Source organism: Oreochromis aureus, linkage group 23, assembly GCF_013358895.1.
Source record: "Oreochromis aureus strain Israel breed Guangdong linkage group 23, ZZ_aureus, whole genome shotgun sequence".
NCBI lineage: Eukaryota > Metazoa > Chordata > Actinopteri > Cichliformes > Cichlidae > Oreochromis > Oreochromis aureus.
In genome coordinates, this window is record NC_052963.1 from 28,558,818 (window position 1) to 28,576,205 (window position 17,388).

General features: G+C 37.5%; 1 protein-coding gene across 9 annotated transcripts in view; it reads left to right on the forward strand.

Annotated features, from left to right (window-relative positions):
* LOC116329530 (target of Nesh-SH3-like) overlaps nt 1–14,229 on the forward strand; it is a 34,901-nt gene extending 20,672 nt beyond the window's left edge. For 4 of the 9 annotated variants that reach the window (XM_039607165.1, XM_039607162.1, XM_039607163.1 and 1 more), the window contains 14 exons: nt 933–1,010; nt 1,474–1,665; nt 2,837–2,902; nt 4,733–4,819; nt 6,318–6,386; nt 6,496–6,621; nt 7,121–7,210; nt 7,364–7,573; nt 7,733–7,838; nt 8,978–9,057; nt 9,691–9,720; nt 9,807–9,965; nt 10,052–10,174; nt 10,729–14,229. In XM_039607165.1, the coding sequence (XP_039463099.1) occupies nt 933–1,010; nt 1,474–1,665; nt 2,837–2,902; nt 4,733–4,819; nt 6,318–6,386; nt 6,496–6,621; nt 7,121–7,210; nt 7,364–7,573; nt 7,733–7,838; nt 8,978–9,057; nt 9,691–9,720; nt 9,807–9,965; nt 10,052–10,174; nt 10,729–10,844 (1,532 nt within the window). In that variant the 3' untranslated portion in view covers nt 10,845–14,229. The remainder of the gene's footprint in view (nt 1–932; nt 1,011–1,473; nt 1,666–2,836; nt 2,903–4,732; nt 4,820–6,317; nt 6,387–6,495; nt 6,622–7,120; nt 7,211–7,363; nt 7,574–7,732; nt 7,839–8,977; nt 9,058–9,690; nt 9,721–9,806; nt 9,966–10,051; nt 10,175–10,728) is intronic. The other 5 variants (XM_039607164.1, XM_039607169.1, XM_039607166.1 and 2 more) reach the window with 4 other exon arrangements.
* Nucleotides 14,230–17,388: the final 3,159 nt, after the last annotated feature.

The following is a 17,388-nucleotide window of genomic DNA, read 5'->3' on the forward strand; positions in this document are numbered from 1 at the left end:
GTTCTTTTCAAAACTTGACTTCTTCTAAAAAATCCTCTTTCTGCTTCTGTGAGATGTAGTATCTCACAATATCTAAGCTTTTTGAGGGTGTAAGTAATGCAATGTGGTTCTTTAAAAATGAGTATGAGCATAGTTAAAAATGTCCTGCATTTAAATTTTTTTCACCAAATGAATGAGTGTGTTTTCTTGTCTTTTTAAACTGTGTGTGGGGCTACAAAAATAAGAGTTTCATCCAACAGTTGAACTTCACAAAGAAATGTAGCACATTCAGCTACTGTCAACCGAGTACATTTAAAGATGTATAGCTCTTAAAATCTTTTCATCACTTATTACCTAAGATGTTGAAAATAATCATAGCAGTTCTACAAAATTGGTTGGTTTTAAATGTATTTTTTTGGACAGCTGAGACATAACTGGCTGAATACTTACTTTTATTTGGATTTAATTTCTGCCTCCATAAACTGCTCATTTGAGGTCAAAGGGCCCTGGCGACTGTTACTATATCACCCTGTTACCAAGGCAAGTGTCATATGTACTTTGCACTATGTGAAAAGATCTGGCATATATGTGCAGCCTGGTGCCAGGAGTTGGTGGACTATTGGCAAAAAGACTGCACATCCTGCACTGATCACATACAATTTTTTAGGTTCTACACCACCTTTGTAAGATTTTGAGGAAAGAACCCATGATAAGTCTTCATAGTCAAATCCTACTTCTTAAAATGGACTTTGAATCCAAATCTAACCAAGGCTTTAAAAGTATTGCCTTTCGTGTCTTACCTTCTCAACGGTCAGTTCTGCTTGGCAAACTTTAAGAAGAATGTTTACATATATTTACATTTTCAGGTTCTAATTTGACAGGATGCAGACCATCTCTCAAACTGAAAAATGCCTTCATTTTTTTTAGTGTTCAACCTTCTTTTTTTCATACAGCTGTTGGCAAATCACAGGACGGCTCATCACTGCTGAGATCAGCACTGGCCAATGAGCGGGCCAAAACTAACACATGGGGTAATAACAACCTCACAAACAGCTTCTTTTATCTTGCAATCAAAGCAACCTTGCTCTGTCTGTCTGCTGTTAATTTGCAATCATCTCTTTCCCTTGAGCTTACAGGCAGCTTCCAGTGAAATTAGCACTAAAGGTTTTTTCCACAGGAATGGCTGCTCAATCCAGGAGTATCACCTTCACGCACATTTCATCTGGTGTTTGCATGCAGCACACAATCTTCCAGTTATCAAAACTCATCAGCATCTTCGATGACTGGTTTCTCAAGATTGTGAGCGCTTAAAGAATCATCTTGGTCCCATCATGCTCATTTGTTCATTTATTCCATAAATTCAATGACATCAGATTTAATGGTCCATCACTAACGATGCTGCACAGGGCTGCTGCAAGCTCGCTTGTCTGCCAACACAGATAAAGGTCAAATCAGACTGTAACACAGGCCGTGCAACTGTTTTTGATCTTTTAGGTCAAGGAAACAAAAGAAATCTCACTCCATCGCTGCCCTTGCAGCCCTACAACCCAGCAGCTACCACAGTTACCGGATCCATGAGGCCTGCATCGAGAAACCCTCTCTTTCCCTTCTCTAATGGCTTCAGACAGCCCCACTCCCCCTCCTCTAGATCGAGTAACTCATCCCCAACTTCAGGGAAACTTGGGGGTAATCCTCCTTGTACCTGTTTCTTTTATGTTCACTTTGCTGCTTTCCTGTCTTTTACTGTCCAAGGGGAAAATGTTTTGATAGGCTAAGCCATTAAATATATCTAATTTCAAGTACTCAAGTTTAAGTTTGACTTTTCTTTTCAAGTCAAATTTTAGTTACACTCAAATGCAAATTTGATGGAAAAATACTTACAGGCTTATTGATGATATTTCTCTCTTGTTCAAGATTCTAAAATCAAGATGATGAAAAATTGATACCAAAAAGAACTGAAATATCAAATATACCTACTGTTTACCCATATGGAAAAGAAATAGGAAAAACTTGTATAAGACTTGCATCTGCTTTAGCTTGCTTCATATAGTGAATCATATCAGGCTTATATGATTTACTCATGAAAGTGGCCACTTTCTCATTACTTTCATATATTGTTTTAGGAAGTATCCAAAACATACAAGTTTCATTTATATAATTTTTCAAGGGATCTTATATCTGTTTTCTCTCTTGTATGCTTTTCATACAAGTTTCACACAAGACAGATACAAACTTTATAAGATTTATATATATCTTTTCCATATGGGTAGGTTGTAGAATCTTGAGATATTCTAATCAACACTCTTGTGGACTCATTATCTTCCAGTTTCCCATCTATTGTTACAGTCTGAGACATTTTGGGGGTTTCTGCAATGGTTTTCTGTGCCACTATTCTTTCAATTTTAAGAAAGAATTTCTTATGTGTCTCAACACTGTTTCGCATTTCATCACCCTTCAACACAATTTTACTTTTGCCTTTTTTCTGATTTAAATGCTGTGAAACTTCATTTTTTTTTAACTGTTGGCTGCTAAATGAACCTTTCAGGTGAACAACCACACAAGTCCGTTAAAAGCTTTGTCTAAAAGGTTAATAGATCAACTAGTGGGATTTTATATTGCTTCCAGAATAAATAATGCAGATTAAGTTTTATCTTTGGTTCATAACTGATCCATGACAAGAATTAAGGAATTCTGTACAGTTAAGGAAATGGACGAATGTTGGTCCAAATAGTCAAGACAAGTAAAAACAAATATGATTTATTTGGTTAGAAAAGGACTTGGTTGATTGTCCTCGTATCAGGTTCAGTTTTCAGAGACAGTTTCTTTCCCTTCATAACACTCAGTTTTCTCCCAACAGTAAATGGACAACCACACCGGGGCATTTCCCCACCTAAACCGGCCATATGGTCCCGACCTCGATTGGGTAAAAAAGACCTTGTTTGTCTTTCTGTGTTTCATCATTAACCCTTCACTCGCTTTTGCAGCATTTTCACCTCCACTGCAGCTCTTGTTGGTGTTTTTTGTGTCCATCCATTTTTTATTAATACTTTAATGTCCATGCACTATTCATCCATCCATCCATCTGTTTGTCCACCATTGGTCTGTCCATCTGTGTTGTCTTTTTGTCCCATGTTCGCTGCCTCAAGACAGTTTTGAGCAAAGCTTCAGTCAGAGAGACTTAACTAATCAAGCCGATGGAGATGCTTGATTATGTGAGTTGGTTACTTAAGCTCAGCAGCTGATTGTGTCCCTCTGTGTTCTACAAGTTGTTGGTGGTGGGGAATATTTAACCATCTGGTTTAAGATTGTGGTTGGGGAAACTGTAGCAAATTCAGAGACCTGAGACCTCTTCAGCTCTTTGGGTGCTGGGCTAAAAAACATTTCACTGCTTCACTGTTTCACTGCTTTGCTCTAATAACCATGTAGAATATTTCCCAAAACATTTTAATTATTCCTCAGAACCAGACATTAAACTCTGGATCTATTAAACTCTGACCAGTTTGAAATAATGTATATTTTCTTGGATGAACTCCATCTGGAGATGAAAATGGTCAGATAATACACTAAGGTCACTGAAAAAGTTTGTTTGTGGACGTATGCTTAAATATTGTGTTTTACAAAAGTATTGAATAATGAAGCTATTTGTTGTCTGCAGGATTGACTATTGATTTTTTAAAACTTTGGCCATTTACCCACAATTGAAACTTTTTTTATGCTACCGCACAGTTTTTGCAGTTTTTGGGAACATTAGCATGATGGTTTTTTAAAAAAGCTGTGTGTAGTTTAAATAGTGTTTCCAGAGTTATAATCTAAAGAAAAGAGTCTGTTATTTGCTGAAAATGATAAAAAAAAAAAAAAAAAAATATGACAGAAAATAATCTGTCAAGTTTATTATCAATTAGAATCCCTTTTCTGAAACTGGCCTTTTAAGTTTATAGAGAAATATCTAAAAAATATACATATAAGGCATCAATGTTATTGGGAGTGTTGTTACTCTTTTAGATAAAGTAATGCTTCTAAAATGTAACTTAGTTAATGAGAGCTGGTGTAGTGGAGTGTTATTACTGGCTCAGACCTGCCTACACATGTTGAGCTTTACTCTGTACTTTGATATAGTAGTAGTTATAATAGTTGCTATATGGGCTCTCTGTCAAACTTAATACCAGTATTTTATTTGTAGTGTTTGCTTTACTTTCTGATGATTTGAAGTAGTTTCCAACCCAACTAGGAAAGAAAATAGTCCTTTTGCTGCAACAATTACTTTAATAGGTTTAACAAGTTGTTGGCACAAACTGGCTGCAATATTTATTTGGAATATGAACTAAAGTACCAATGAAGGGAAAATATGAGAAAACTGTTTTTCTTTTCATTTGTCTTCTGAGGAAAATAAGCATATTTTTTGTTTTTTGTATTAGCAAAAGTTAGGCCACCTTCAGAACCCAGAATTGAAACCCGGTCAGATCACACGTTACAAAAGCTTACAGTGAATTATACAGTTAATGATTTACATTGTGCATGGTGTCATGGTGGGCATGGTCTTCCTGTCCAGTATGCATGAGCTGGTTTTGGTATCACCAGTTTTCTAGTTTTGATGTTTTGTCTTTTGTATGTTAACACCCAGAAACCACTGATCTATGACTTTTTGACAGAAACTTAAAAATGCAAAACCGAAAAATGGCCAAGGCGTCTCAGGGCTTTATATCAGTATTAAATACAGACTCCAGTTTTAATCGCAGTGCCTCTCCTGCTGCAGTGAACAACTCATTGCTGGAGGAAAAGAAGTCTGAACTCCCTGAAGTGTTTGGTCGTTCGGGTCCCACCACAGAAGAGCGGCTTTATGGTTGGTAACGGCATGAATTTCATTTGTCTGCACCCAAAACTTGCCCATGCCGTGTGCTGACTGCCGCTCCGGTTGCTCTACATCGCCAAGACTGCATGGTTTGGTGGTGTTACATGTCCAGAAACAAATCTTTAGAAGGACCATGAAGGAAAATACTGGCCGTCAGCTTGAAAGTTTTGGCCAAAGGCTTTGGAAAGTATGCGCTCCCCTGATCGTTAGCTTACTTTTACAGAACCTCACTTTGCAGAGCTTTGCGCTTTTTCTCACCACAGAAATTAAAGGAGGAGACTGTTTCTAATTAGCCTGTGATGAACCTGGCATCTGGATTGGACCTTTGGTATTATTTTAAAAGTTTTCTGTCCAGGGTCCAAATGCTTCAGCTTGTGCTTCTTGCCTGATTGCGAGTGCGATGAGCTTCAGACATCTTGCTGCAGAGATGCCGTGTTTAGAAAACCCTCACGCGAACCAGGACAGCATGGCGTGCATTGGACAGTTTTCACCAGAATGTAGAAACCTCTGTTTGCTTTTTATTTTAGAATTATTTGTGTGTGAAAAAAAATCATACCAATATTTATTTAATCTAGTTCTGTATTGTAATCATGAGGCATTTCTGAACATAGGCTATAATTATAGCACAGTTTCCACTCTGACCTTCCAATATAATGATCCTTTGAGAACACTGTACCTCTTGTGGTTTGTTGACAAGCCTCCTAATTTATGTCCAAGAATAATACAAGGTTTACCCAAGTAAGCAAAATATCTCTATGAAGCCTAAACAATTTTAACCAAACTTCATGTCAAACAACAGCAAACATTCATACAGGCAGCCCCTCATACATATTTACATGCAACTGATTGAAAGGAATGCATCTGTGTTGTTTCATGTTACGAGCTAACATGTTTCAGGACTCCATCATCTTTCATGTTCCTAGCTTTGCATTTATTCTATTTAGTTTTGGAACCGAGTCAATTCCTTGATTGTGAAGAATTTTGGCTTCTGCTTAAATAAGAGGAAAGGGGGCAGGGGTGGGGTGTAATTGGCTGCAGGCTCTGGACTTTAGTCAGAAAAACACAAAAGATCTTGTGGGATTACAAGGAATTTTTCATGTTTTAAGGTTCATTTGGCATTTGGAAATGGGTAGGGAGTTCTACCTTAGCTGAAAAAATGGATTTTCCAAGAGATTAGACAGCACCTGGCTAGAAAATAGATCCAAAGTGGCTGTTAAAGCTTTATTTTTACCTTATGTAGAGCGATACTGTCCACAGACTACAGAACAAGCCTGAATCTGATCTAAAGCAGAGACATTCCCATCAAGTAATACTTCAGAAAATTATTGCAGCACTTTATATTAATAGTAGTAAAAGAAATGAGAAATGATTGTACATGAAATAGACCCTTTAATTCAAAAAGTCACAAATGCAGAGATGGTTTGGATCAGGACAGTAAAATAAAGGCTGATAAGAGGTTATAAAAAGATAATGTTTTTGTTTCTTTCAGGATCTCCTGCTCGTCCAGCCATACAGATCAACAAGAAGCCAAATTTGGTTGGAAAACCTGGAGAAATGGGTAGGAACTCAATAAGAAAAACAATCAACTTTGTCTACACCCTTGTTTAACTGCGACATTTATAGTTTTCTGAAGGTTGAACTGTTTTTGTTTACATATTTTCCATCAGACAAAGTTAACAACTTCAAACAGAATGATAAACTGCCAGTCCTGAAACCCAAAGTACCAGCAGTGACCGCCAAGCCGATCAAACAAGAACGGAAACAGACCACAACTGCTACACCAACAACTACTGGTACAAAGATTTCCACTTGGCAATCAAGTAGTAGTCATCAGCCCAGTTTCGTCCAGTTTACCACATGCATACTGCAATTTAAGACAATTTTCTCCTGCTTATTATGAAATGTTTTGCTAGTTTAACCAAATGCATGTGATCAATGATTGAACATGAAGTCTGTTTACAATATGCTGCCAAATGGAGCCTTGCTGGGCACTTTAAAAGTTTTCATGCCAGTCACTGCTTTCTTTGAAAAAAGCTTTTGGAAAATATAGTATTTTTTAACTATATACTCACTCCCAAAAGAAACCCACAAAAACAAAACAAAGAAAAAAAATATTTTCATGGACATGCACAATATGCACAAAATATCACAAACCAGCTCACAAGAAGTAGACATACCTTCTTGTAATATTTTGCTTTGTTTACAAAAAATGTTGCACATAGAAGGAAGGTCATTTTTTCCACAAGGTTTATTCTTGAAATGAGACATTTTGTGTTGCGTTTCTTCTTTCAGCACCTCGACAGGAGTCATGGGAGGAGTCAGATCTTTTTAAATCACAGCCATCCTCTGAGATTGACGCCATGGGCAAAAAACGTTACGTAGGTAAGCTGAAATGGTCACTTTAGCAGGTTATTGGGTTTTACCATATAGCGACACAGAGATCAAACCAAGCATTTTTTGTTCCAGCTCCAATTACATACACAAAGTGAACCTCAAACCCCATTGATACTTATGCTTTACATTTGCTTTCTACAGCACCTCATGTCATCTACAAAACTGGAAAGAAACCAGACGAGCCTTGCTCCATTACCTCTTCCCTCAACTACTTCCCCGAAGATGAACCCAGTGAGACTAATGTGACATCACCACCAAAGACTCCACCCTCCAACCTCACTGTGGTGACAGTGGAGGGATGCCCATCTTTCATCATCTTGGACTGGGAGAAGACTGACAATGAAACCACTGGTACTTATTGGCTGAATTTTTATTGCAGCAGCCCAACAAAAAAACCTGAATGAAATTGAAACTCTTTGGTGACTAACCTATAACACTCATATGGTGGTTTTAGCTGTGTTTTATCACGATTCTGTTGGTCATGGCCTAATTCTGTCATCCTCTTCTCAGAGTACGAAGTCATCTCCACTGCTAAAGGACCAGATGGAGAACAGGTTTCCATCCTGACTACAAACCAGACTCATACTGCCGTAGAGAACCTCAAACCCGAGAGCAGGTAAGTTCTACCTGAATTAGTTTTCTTTCTTCAAGTTTATTTTTCATGAAGTTGAAGTCAAAGTCAATTTCTAAACTGTAGAATTTGAGATTGGAAATCGACCAGCCTTGTGTTCCATGTGCAAATTTTCACAGCCTAGCATCAGGGGTTATCTGCAGATTTATTTACCATGATTTCATGTTATGAGATTGATTTGCTGTGTAGCCAAGAGAACCAGTCCATTTGTAGGCTACACAGAAGAAAGAGAAGACATGAAAAATGTGAAAACAGTCCAAACCAAACCAGTTCATTACAATAAAGCAGGTTTATACATATTAATCTCTGGATGTTAAGTGTTTCTGCACCTCAGATCTGACTGAACATCTGCTAGTTGGCGTTGCAGCCATTTCATTCAGCTGTTCAAACAACCCAAGTCAGTTGAGCCCAGTAAAATAAGCAGAGCATCTGTTACGCTTGCTGACGCTTTAACGAGCCGCGATGTGGGAAAGCTATTTGGTGTGAAGGAAGGTGGTTAGAAATGAAGTCTGGCCCATGGCAAGTCTGGACTCCAGCAAAACCATATGAAAGTAAAGAGCTGTGAGCAGAGGTCATGGTTTTCACTGTCATGCACGGGTTGCATGATGCTTGTGACTGTCCAAGCTTATAAAACCTGTTTTAATAGTCAGTTGTGTAACTTTGACACAGTATAAAAGAACAGAAAACAATAGTTGTTGTATTGTCTTTTACAGACCTAGAGGAAATGGTTAAGGAGAAATCCTTTGCTACAGTAAAATCACTATTATTAACAAGTAGCTTCAAAGTAATTTGTTAATAATTCCTTAAAAGTGTATAATCAATAAAAAATAAAGGTAGTCTATCCAGAGAAATGTAGTGTTAGAATATATTAGTACTTTAACTGTTTTGGGCTGAGCTGATTTTTTTAATTTTATTTTTTAGTTTACTTTGATAAATTATAGTTCTCAATAAGATTTTGCAGTATAGTTCATACCTACTTGAAGGACTGCTTGAGAACCACAATGAAGTACTACATTTTCTTTGTACTTTGTGGCATCTGAGTTTGCTGTGTCATCTTTGAAAATGTTATGACTCTGTTCCTGATTATGTATTATTGTAATGCTATATTTCCCTCCATTTTTTAGTTACGAGTTCAAGGTGAAGCCAAAGAATGAGCTGGGCTCAGGTCCTCCCAGTGAACCAGTGACCTTCAACACAGAGTCAGGTACATTCCTGCTCAACTCAAACTATGCCTGTCTTTAGATCATGCATAAGCCAAAGCAGCTGCAGTCAAACTTAAACTCCAGGACCTCTCCATGACTTCAAATGTTTTAGACAACAAGTAAAAATGCTCCAAACTTTCCGCTCATCAGTTAAGACTAATGTTCACCCTCAGCAGCAGCTACTGTTTCTGCCCATTTCAAATCCACTTAGCAGGAATTGCAACTCATTGCAAATGTATAATTAATTACCACTATTGTATAAAGGTAATTTCCTGCTAGAAATGTATCATAATGTGAGACTTGAGACTTCACTCCTAAATGCCTGCAAAATACAATTCATCAGTTATGCAGTCATCCATAACTGGACTTTACTGATAGAATTACTAACAATTCATTGATTTAGTTGGTTTTTAAAAGCTGACATCCAGGATATTGATTTTTTCAAACATTGCATGAGTGAATTGATATCTTATATTTCAAACACAGAGAAATAATTAAATGTTCTGCTTCACTGATTTAGATGATGATGAAGGTTGCTGCTCAAGTTATAAGAAGGCACTCCTGCATCAATGTGCAGTATCAGTTATGCTTTCTTTATATAAGCTGTTAAGACCCTGTTGTTATTCTTTCTTTAGCGGACCCCAGAGTGAGTGAGAACGTTTCAGGTAAATTAACATCCACCTTATGTCCACATGGTTATAAGAAAAGCCTTTGTTTAAAGGTAGAAAGTTATATTTATTTTTCTGTACAGGAAAAGATGCCATCTGGACTCAGTTCCCCTTCAAGACAGACTCATACTCTGACTGCCATGGCAAACAGTATGTGAAGAGGACCTGGTACCGCAAGTTTGTTGGTGTACAGCTATGCAACTCACTTAGGTACAAGATCTACCTGAGTGAAACACTCAATGGTAAGTACACATGTTGAATTTATTGCCCACTTTCACAGGGAAACTGATCCCAGATCTGATCTGTTTCTCTATATTTCCCCTTATAGGTAAATTCTACAATATTGGAGATCAGACTGGCTTTGGTGAGGATCACTGTCAGTTCGTTGACTCATTCCTGGATGGGCGAACGGGCAGACAGCTCAGAGCTGACCAGCTCCCATCCAGACAAGGTATAAGCTTTATTTCAGTTTTCCTGAATTTTCCTGAGCTCCTTAGAGAGCATGCATTTTTTGGACATTAAGATCCAGTATACTGCATGGTTTGTCTTAAAAAATAGAAAATAGTTATACCTGTACTTACATTTCAATTCAATTCAGTGTTTTTTATACAGCACCAAATCACAACAACAGTCGCCTCAAGGCGCTTTTAATTGTAAGCTAGACCCTACAATAATACATACAGAGACCGGTTGGGGTGAGACATAACAGACAAATATAAAACAGCTACATTTAAATCCAATGTGACACCCACTTCTGGAGTATGTCATTGTCTTTGATGCCCATCTAGAATAAGAGTTCAGAAACCAGAGAGGACATTTTAGAATCTCTTAGTTTTTCCATTTCCTTTAGAATCACAATCATTCATTCAGTATTAGATGTCTGTACATTTTTATTACACTAAATAGGAAATTCTGCCGCTCCTAATCGGGCACTTTGATACAAATTAGATGAATGTATCAGATTTAAAATATGTTCCTCATCACGTATTGTTCTTTTTTGTCCAGGTTTCTACAGAGCATTGCGTCAAGAACCTGTCCACTTTGGAGAAATAGGAGGACATTCCCATGTCAACTACGTCTCATGGTATGAGTGTGGAACACCCATTCCTGGCAAGTGGTAGACGAACAGAGGCCTATGATGGGATTTATTACCAAAGCTTGGATGGCTAAGTCGTGCCTCTGAATTCTCTCAACCATGTTACCCAGTGCTGTAAAAAATGTACAGGACATACCTGTCAGGGACTTTGTAAGGAGAGAGCATTTTTCAAAAAATGATATAGCAAACATGCCTCATTTTTAATATTTATCTAGCAGCAAGGCTAAAGTGATGTTAGAACATGAAGATACATAGAGGTATTGTTCCTCAGACTCATGCTAGATATATTTTATTTTGTGTTGAAATAATGGGAAGCTGGCTCCCTGGATTACTATTTTCATAACTTGTGAGATGTTATTTATCAAAAGGTCTTTGATTGCATTGCTTCACGAGGGCCACAGATGGGAATTCACAGGAGTTATTTTTTTAAAGAAATGTCATAAAAAATAATTCAAGCGAGAGGTTTTAAAAGATACCATCCTGCTTCACATTCATCCACCGGCAACTGGCAGTCACCCATATCACCAATCTTTAACCAATGCTTCACTAGTTAGTGTGGAAAATATAAACAGCATAATGTGTGATAAATTTACTGGATATCAGCAATGAGAAACCTATTTTAAACATTAAAAGTAAATAAAGTATTTGATAATATAAATGCTAAATAATGTACTTTCTGCTCTGAAAGGCACCCCAAAAATACAGTAAGGTGATATTTTTCGGGAACTAAGTTAGCATTGTAGGTTAGCTAATCCAGCTTTGTGAATCTGCTGTTCTGTAATTAATCTTCATTATTAATTAATCTGCCAGTTATTTTTGATTAGCCAAATTAGTCATAAAAAATAAAAAAGTAAAAAATAGCCCAGCCAATTTCTGAAACACATATTTAGCTTACTGTCATGTAATTCTTACATTTAAGAAGCAGCAAATGTTTTACTTGAAAATAGACAAACAATTAATTGATCGTCCATTAACCGATCTATTAATGGAGAAAGAGCTGCGGCTTTTATCATTGTCCTTTAAAGTAAATATCAAGCAGGCCTGAGTTTTGGTGCTTTAAACTACATTTTTAGGTGAAATGCCTAAAATTCATGCATTACATGTCAATACATTGGATGTGTTGACTGAACGCTGAGCTTCGGTGAGAGGCTTCTACACTTGCATTTTGCACAGCAGAAATGTATTTATATGTATATGGAGAGAATGTATTTTTTTTTTTCAGTACATTTTTGCAGATGCATTTCTCTCACCATGGCCAAAAAAACACCAAAAAACACCAAATGGTACTATAATATCCTCGTCTTTGTTCTTCCTCATGCTAAAGCATGATGGGAAACTAACACTGCTGCCTGACTGCAAGTCAGAAGCAGAATCATTTAAATTTTAATAACCAAATTATGTTTGGTTAAAGATTTTATCTCTAGCTAGGTAGGGTTAAAATATTCAAATGGGAAATTAACTTGTTAACTGGTCCAAAAGATGGAAACTAATTGCCATCTGATGCCTGGTTAATCAGATAAAACATTTCCCTAAATACAGTCTCTTTCTGTATTTTACCAAATTAACTCGTTGGAGTCATAGTTGCCCTGGTGGTTTTTCACACTCAACAACAGACCCAGTCATGCAGGCCTAGCAACCCATCACATGGCAACCACCAGTTGCTAGGGAAAAATATTGGAGAGTGGTTGCTGGATATCACTGGGTGAACCTGGTAACAAAGTAGGCGCTGCTCCAAAAGCCTACGGGACCTATAGATGGCATGGAAGATGCCAACATGCTTGCAAACACTCTTAAAATATTTTTCCCTAGCATTCAGTCTATAGGTCTGTGAGACTAAAGCCTAAAATAGGGGTAGCTATAGCTAGATCGGGAACGCTATGAGTATCTGTTTCCTTGAGTAGCTAGACAACTATCCTCTATGCAGTCCTCAAAGGAAACCTCAGACACCAGTTTTATTCACTTACACTATTTGTCACAATCAGATAGTTGCGGGAACAATGAGCCATCCGGCTCAGAACTCAGACATTTCAGTCTTTAAAGGGTTTGTATATATTTTCTTATTGAAATTATGCATGAAAATACATCCTGTTGTATTGTTTGTGATATGTTTAGCAACACGTAAGAAAGACATTAATAACTGAAATATAAAGATACCATTTTTAACAATTTCATCAAAACAAGTTTAATGACCCACTGAACAACAAAAATGTCTGAGACAAAATCTGATCATAATAACAACATTTGTAAGAAAAGAGTAATAGATAACTATAATGTGGCTGAAATGTTCTAATAATGTTCTGATGGCTAGCAAATCCAGAAATATCTGCATTAAACCTAAGTGCTGTTTACTTAACCAACATCTAGAGATGGCAGCTAAGTTAGAACAAGTAATGATCTGCCATGATCTGCCTTTCTACGTGTCTTCAAATGGGCATTTCTATAAGGGCACCTAGTCTGCATTTTCTTACCTGTCATATGTATATAACATTAAGATCCTGAATGTTCATATTACAAGTCGCCAGGTTTCAAAGAATGAGGCTCAAGTAATCCTTCTAAGCCAAAAGCTCAGCTTTCAAACTACTCTGAGTAGTCAGTACAACCATGTGCTTCAGGCTAATACCAGACAGTATAACTCTGTCAACAAGCTTCCAAATGTTGGCCAGTCAGAAGAACGAAGGGGGAATGGAGTTGTTAGAAATGCTTAACAACTCACTTAATGAACTGAGGGTTCATTAAAAGGAGAGCTTTATAAAGGGCAAATATAAGATAAGTATCGATTTTTATTTGAACTGTGAATCATGCAAAGCTACTCTACTAGAGTCCAAGAAAAGAAGCAGAGTGCTGAAAATGAGCAGACTAGGTACCCTTTCAATTAGTTACAGTGTGTGTTGTAATATAAATTTTCTCACTGGCAGGAAACAGATTACATGACTGTGGTATCTGAGAAGTGCAGTAATGAAAGTCGCAGATTAGGGCTACAAACTAAATTGCTAATCTAGCTTTATAATACTCATGGCTGCCGTTAACTTCCTGTCCTTCCACCAGCCTCAAACTTACCTACTGTCACACTAATAATATATGGTGGAGTGATGGAGGCAGAGACAGTAGAGAGCAGTGATATAATACAGCATTAGCAGGGTGTTTTCTGATTCTTCCACACAATGTTGCACAGTCCTGCTTAGATGCTGTTTCCTGACAATAAAGCAGTGTACTGTGCCTTTACCTTCCAGCTGCAGTCCTGACCGCCTTCATTTATAAAGCCCATTATTATAATGCAGGGATCATTTAAAACAGAGGAGTGCTTTGTAAGGAAAAATAAGAATGTATTGCTGTTGATGTTTTTCTACATACATTTATTTCTATATTGATTTTTAACAATAAAGAAGTTTTGAGTCCTTTTTTAAAAAAAAGTGTCTTTATTTACCCTCCACATGCATAAAGCTTTATCAGTTTATTAGCTATGACAGAACCTTATTATGTTTTTCTATTTTCTTAACCACTATTAATTGAATTAATCAATACTTCAGAGTTACCGAGATTTGGAGACTATCCCAGCTGTCATAGAGTAAGAGGCAGGGTACATCCTGTACAGATCACCAATCTGTTGAAGTAAAATAATGAATTTAACCCATATTTCCTAACTCAGGACACAGGAAATGTGTTTTGTTGAAGATGAGAGATGAAAATATGAACAACAGTCACATCTATTATGTTCAAATTGAGAAATGCTGGCAGTGATTAATCAGAGAGTCAGACAGGATGGATAGGAAGTGTTTATCTTCAGCTGTGTTCAAGTCCTCAGCTCCAGCCTCTTCACAGCTGAAAATTAGAAGTTGGGGAGTATCAAAGTAAACGCCTGTGACTGTAAGGGTGGAGTAAACGCCACTTAATGTTAACACAACTAAAAATCTGTTCTAAAACATTTCAGGTCACACAAGCACTGAAATCCACCATTAGTCACAGACGAGATCAAATTTGTGCCTTTTCAAGATGATCAAACAAGTTTAAAGAATCTTAGACATTAATTTTCTGCTTAAGCAACTTCTTGAAATGAGGTTATCAACCTGTAGCATTTCAGTCTGGTGATTAGGTTTGATCACTATACTCAAAGACAATAGTCTATATATATATTAAACATTACAAAATTTCTAAATAACTAAGTAAAATTCTGACAAAAAGTGGATCTTGGGGCTGCTCCAAATACTCATTTGTCCCCTTAACAGTCAACTTGCCAAAGGTTTCTGTATCTCTAATCCAGGTACATATTAGAGCTAAGATAAGATAACCAAGCATGTTGACGTTAGCTGAAAAGCCCTCTTACAAATGTGATGACTTCTTTTCTGAAAAAATAACACAGCAGTGGTCAAAATGCTAATTTTGATCATTTTTATCACGGAAAAAAACAACTTTTTCAAAATACTTTGCAGTCCTGTGAAAAACTAACTATACCTCTCAGTGTTTCCATGTGAATTTAAAGGGTAAGTAGCAGCCACATGATGCTGATTTGAATGCACTTGATGAAAAGCAGAAGTTTTGTCAGTTTGCAGGTCTGCAACCTTCAGGTATGTGTTAACACAGTGCCAAAGAGAAAATACATCAGCAATGAATTAAGGGGAGCAACTGTTGCCCATCAGTCTGGGAAGGGTTATGAGGCTATTTCCAAAGAATCTGAAGTCTATCATTCTACAATGAAAAAAAAAAAAAAATTACAAATCAAAAACATTCAAGGCAGCTGCCAAACTTCCCAGACATGAATGGATATCACAAGAAATTCACCCCAAGGTCAAACTGTGCAATGCTCAGAGAAACTGCAAAAAGCCCAAGAGCAAAAAACTCAGACTCTACAGGCCTCAGTTAGCATGATAAATATTAAAATTCACCACAGTACAAATCAAAAAAGACCGTCTGGCTTGTCTGAAAGGGTTACCAGGAGAAAGCCTCTTGTCACTAAAAAGAAAACTGCAGCACAGCTTCGGTTTGTAAAGCTGGATCTGGACACTTGGCCAATGTCCTTCAGACATAATGAAAAGATTAAAGTGGAGATGTTGGTCATAATGTACGTTTGAAGAAAACCAAACACAGCATATCAGCACAAACACCTCAAACCACCGTCAATCATGATGGTGGAAGGGTAATGATTTGGGTTTGTTTGCAGCCACAGGACCTGGGCATCTTGCAGTCCGTGAGTCAACCGAGTCAAAAAAATAATCTAGAGTCAAATCTGTCGAATCAACAAAAAATCAAAACAGACGAGCAGTCAGCTAAAGCTTGACTGAAATTGGGGCGGCATGACAATGATACCAAGCACAGCAACAACTCTGCAGCAGAATGACTGAGAAGAAAAGAATCAAGGTGTTCGAATGGACCAGTCAAATTCTGGACTTCAACCTGATTGAAATGCTGCGGTGAAACCTCAGGAGAGCTGTGCATAAATGAATAATCACAAACCTCAAAGAACTGGGGGGACGCTGCAAAAAGGACTGGGCCAAACTCCGTCCACAACACTCTGTGAGACTGATAAAGTCATACAGAAAACAATTATTAAGTTATTGCTTCTAAAGTCAGTTTTATAGGCCACTGAATCATGGGGTGTATTCGATTATTTGTTTTTGCATGAATGCATATTACAGTTCTTTTTAATAACTGCACCCTATTGAATAATCCCAGAAAGATGATTCTGTTCATCAGGACGTGGGAGAAATGTTTCATCACCTTCCCCAACCATGTTGTTGGGGACACCTACAGTCAGCTGAGACTGAAGAAGTCTCAACTGACTGAAGTCTGAAGACATGTTTCTCCCACTGAAAACGTTACATCCTGATGAACAGAATCAACTTTTTGGGATTTCCTTACCTGGATGATTGCGCATGCATCAAGACCTACTGAATAATATTCTATAATCTTATTCAATAAGACAAGATTATCCTACAGAATAAGATTTTATAAGGTTTCAAGTGCAAAACTCAAAATATAAAAAAATGACCATCAGCATTTCGGAGATTACTGATGGAAGGCGATCTACTGAGACTGCAGTGGGTTGTTTTCTTTACTGAGTGTTGCCGTTCTTCACAGGTTCAATAGTTGTCTTAGAGAAAGTGAACCTAAGAGAAGACGTCTTTAAATTTGGAAAACTGACTGAGGTCTGGTTGGACGCAGCTGCAGACTCCACACTGAAGTCATTAAAGTGAGGGACGAGAACATTTTTAGGGGATCATATTGTGTTTTTAGCCCCTTCTCAGATCATCCATCCTCATATTACCCACAAACCCCCTCATCCCCCAGTGTCACAAATTCAACCGCAGTTCCAGTTAGAAACACCAGCAGTGATGTGACAGATTACATCAGTTTTCCAGTTCTGAAACCACATAGAAAGAAGGGAAAATAGTGACGACTTCTCAACTCTGTGACCAGAAAAGTGGAGGTTTCTTTCACCATGAACGAGGAGGAGAGAAAAAAAATCAGAGCAGGAAGTCTCGTCAGAATAAGAGCACCATGCCAGCTCTGCTGTAATTTCACCTTGTTATGTAACACATGAACGCTCTCTCTGGATCACTAATGACAAATGGGAC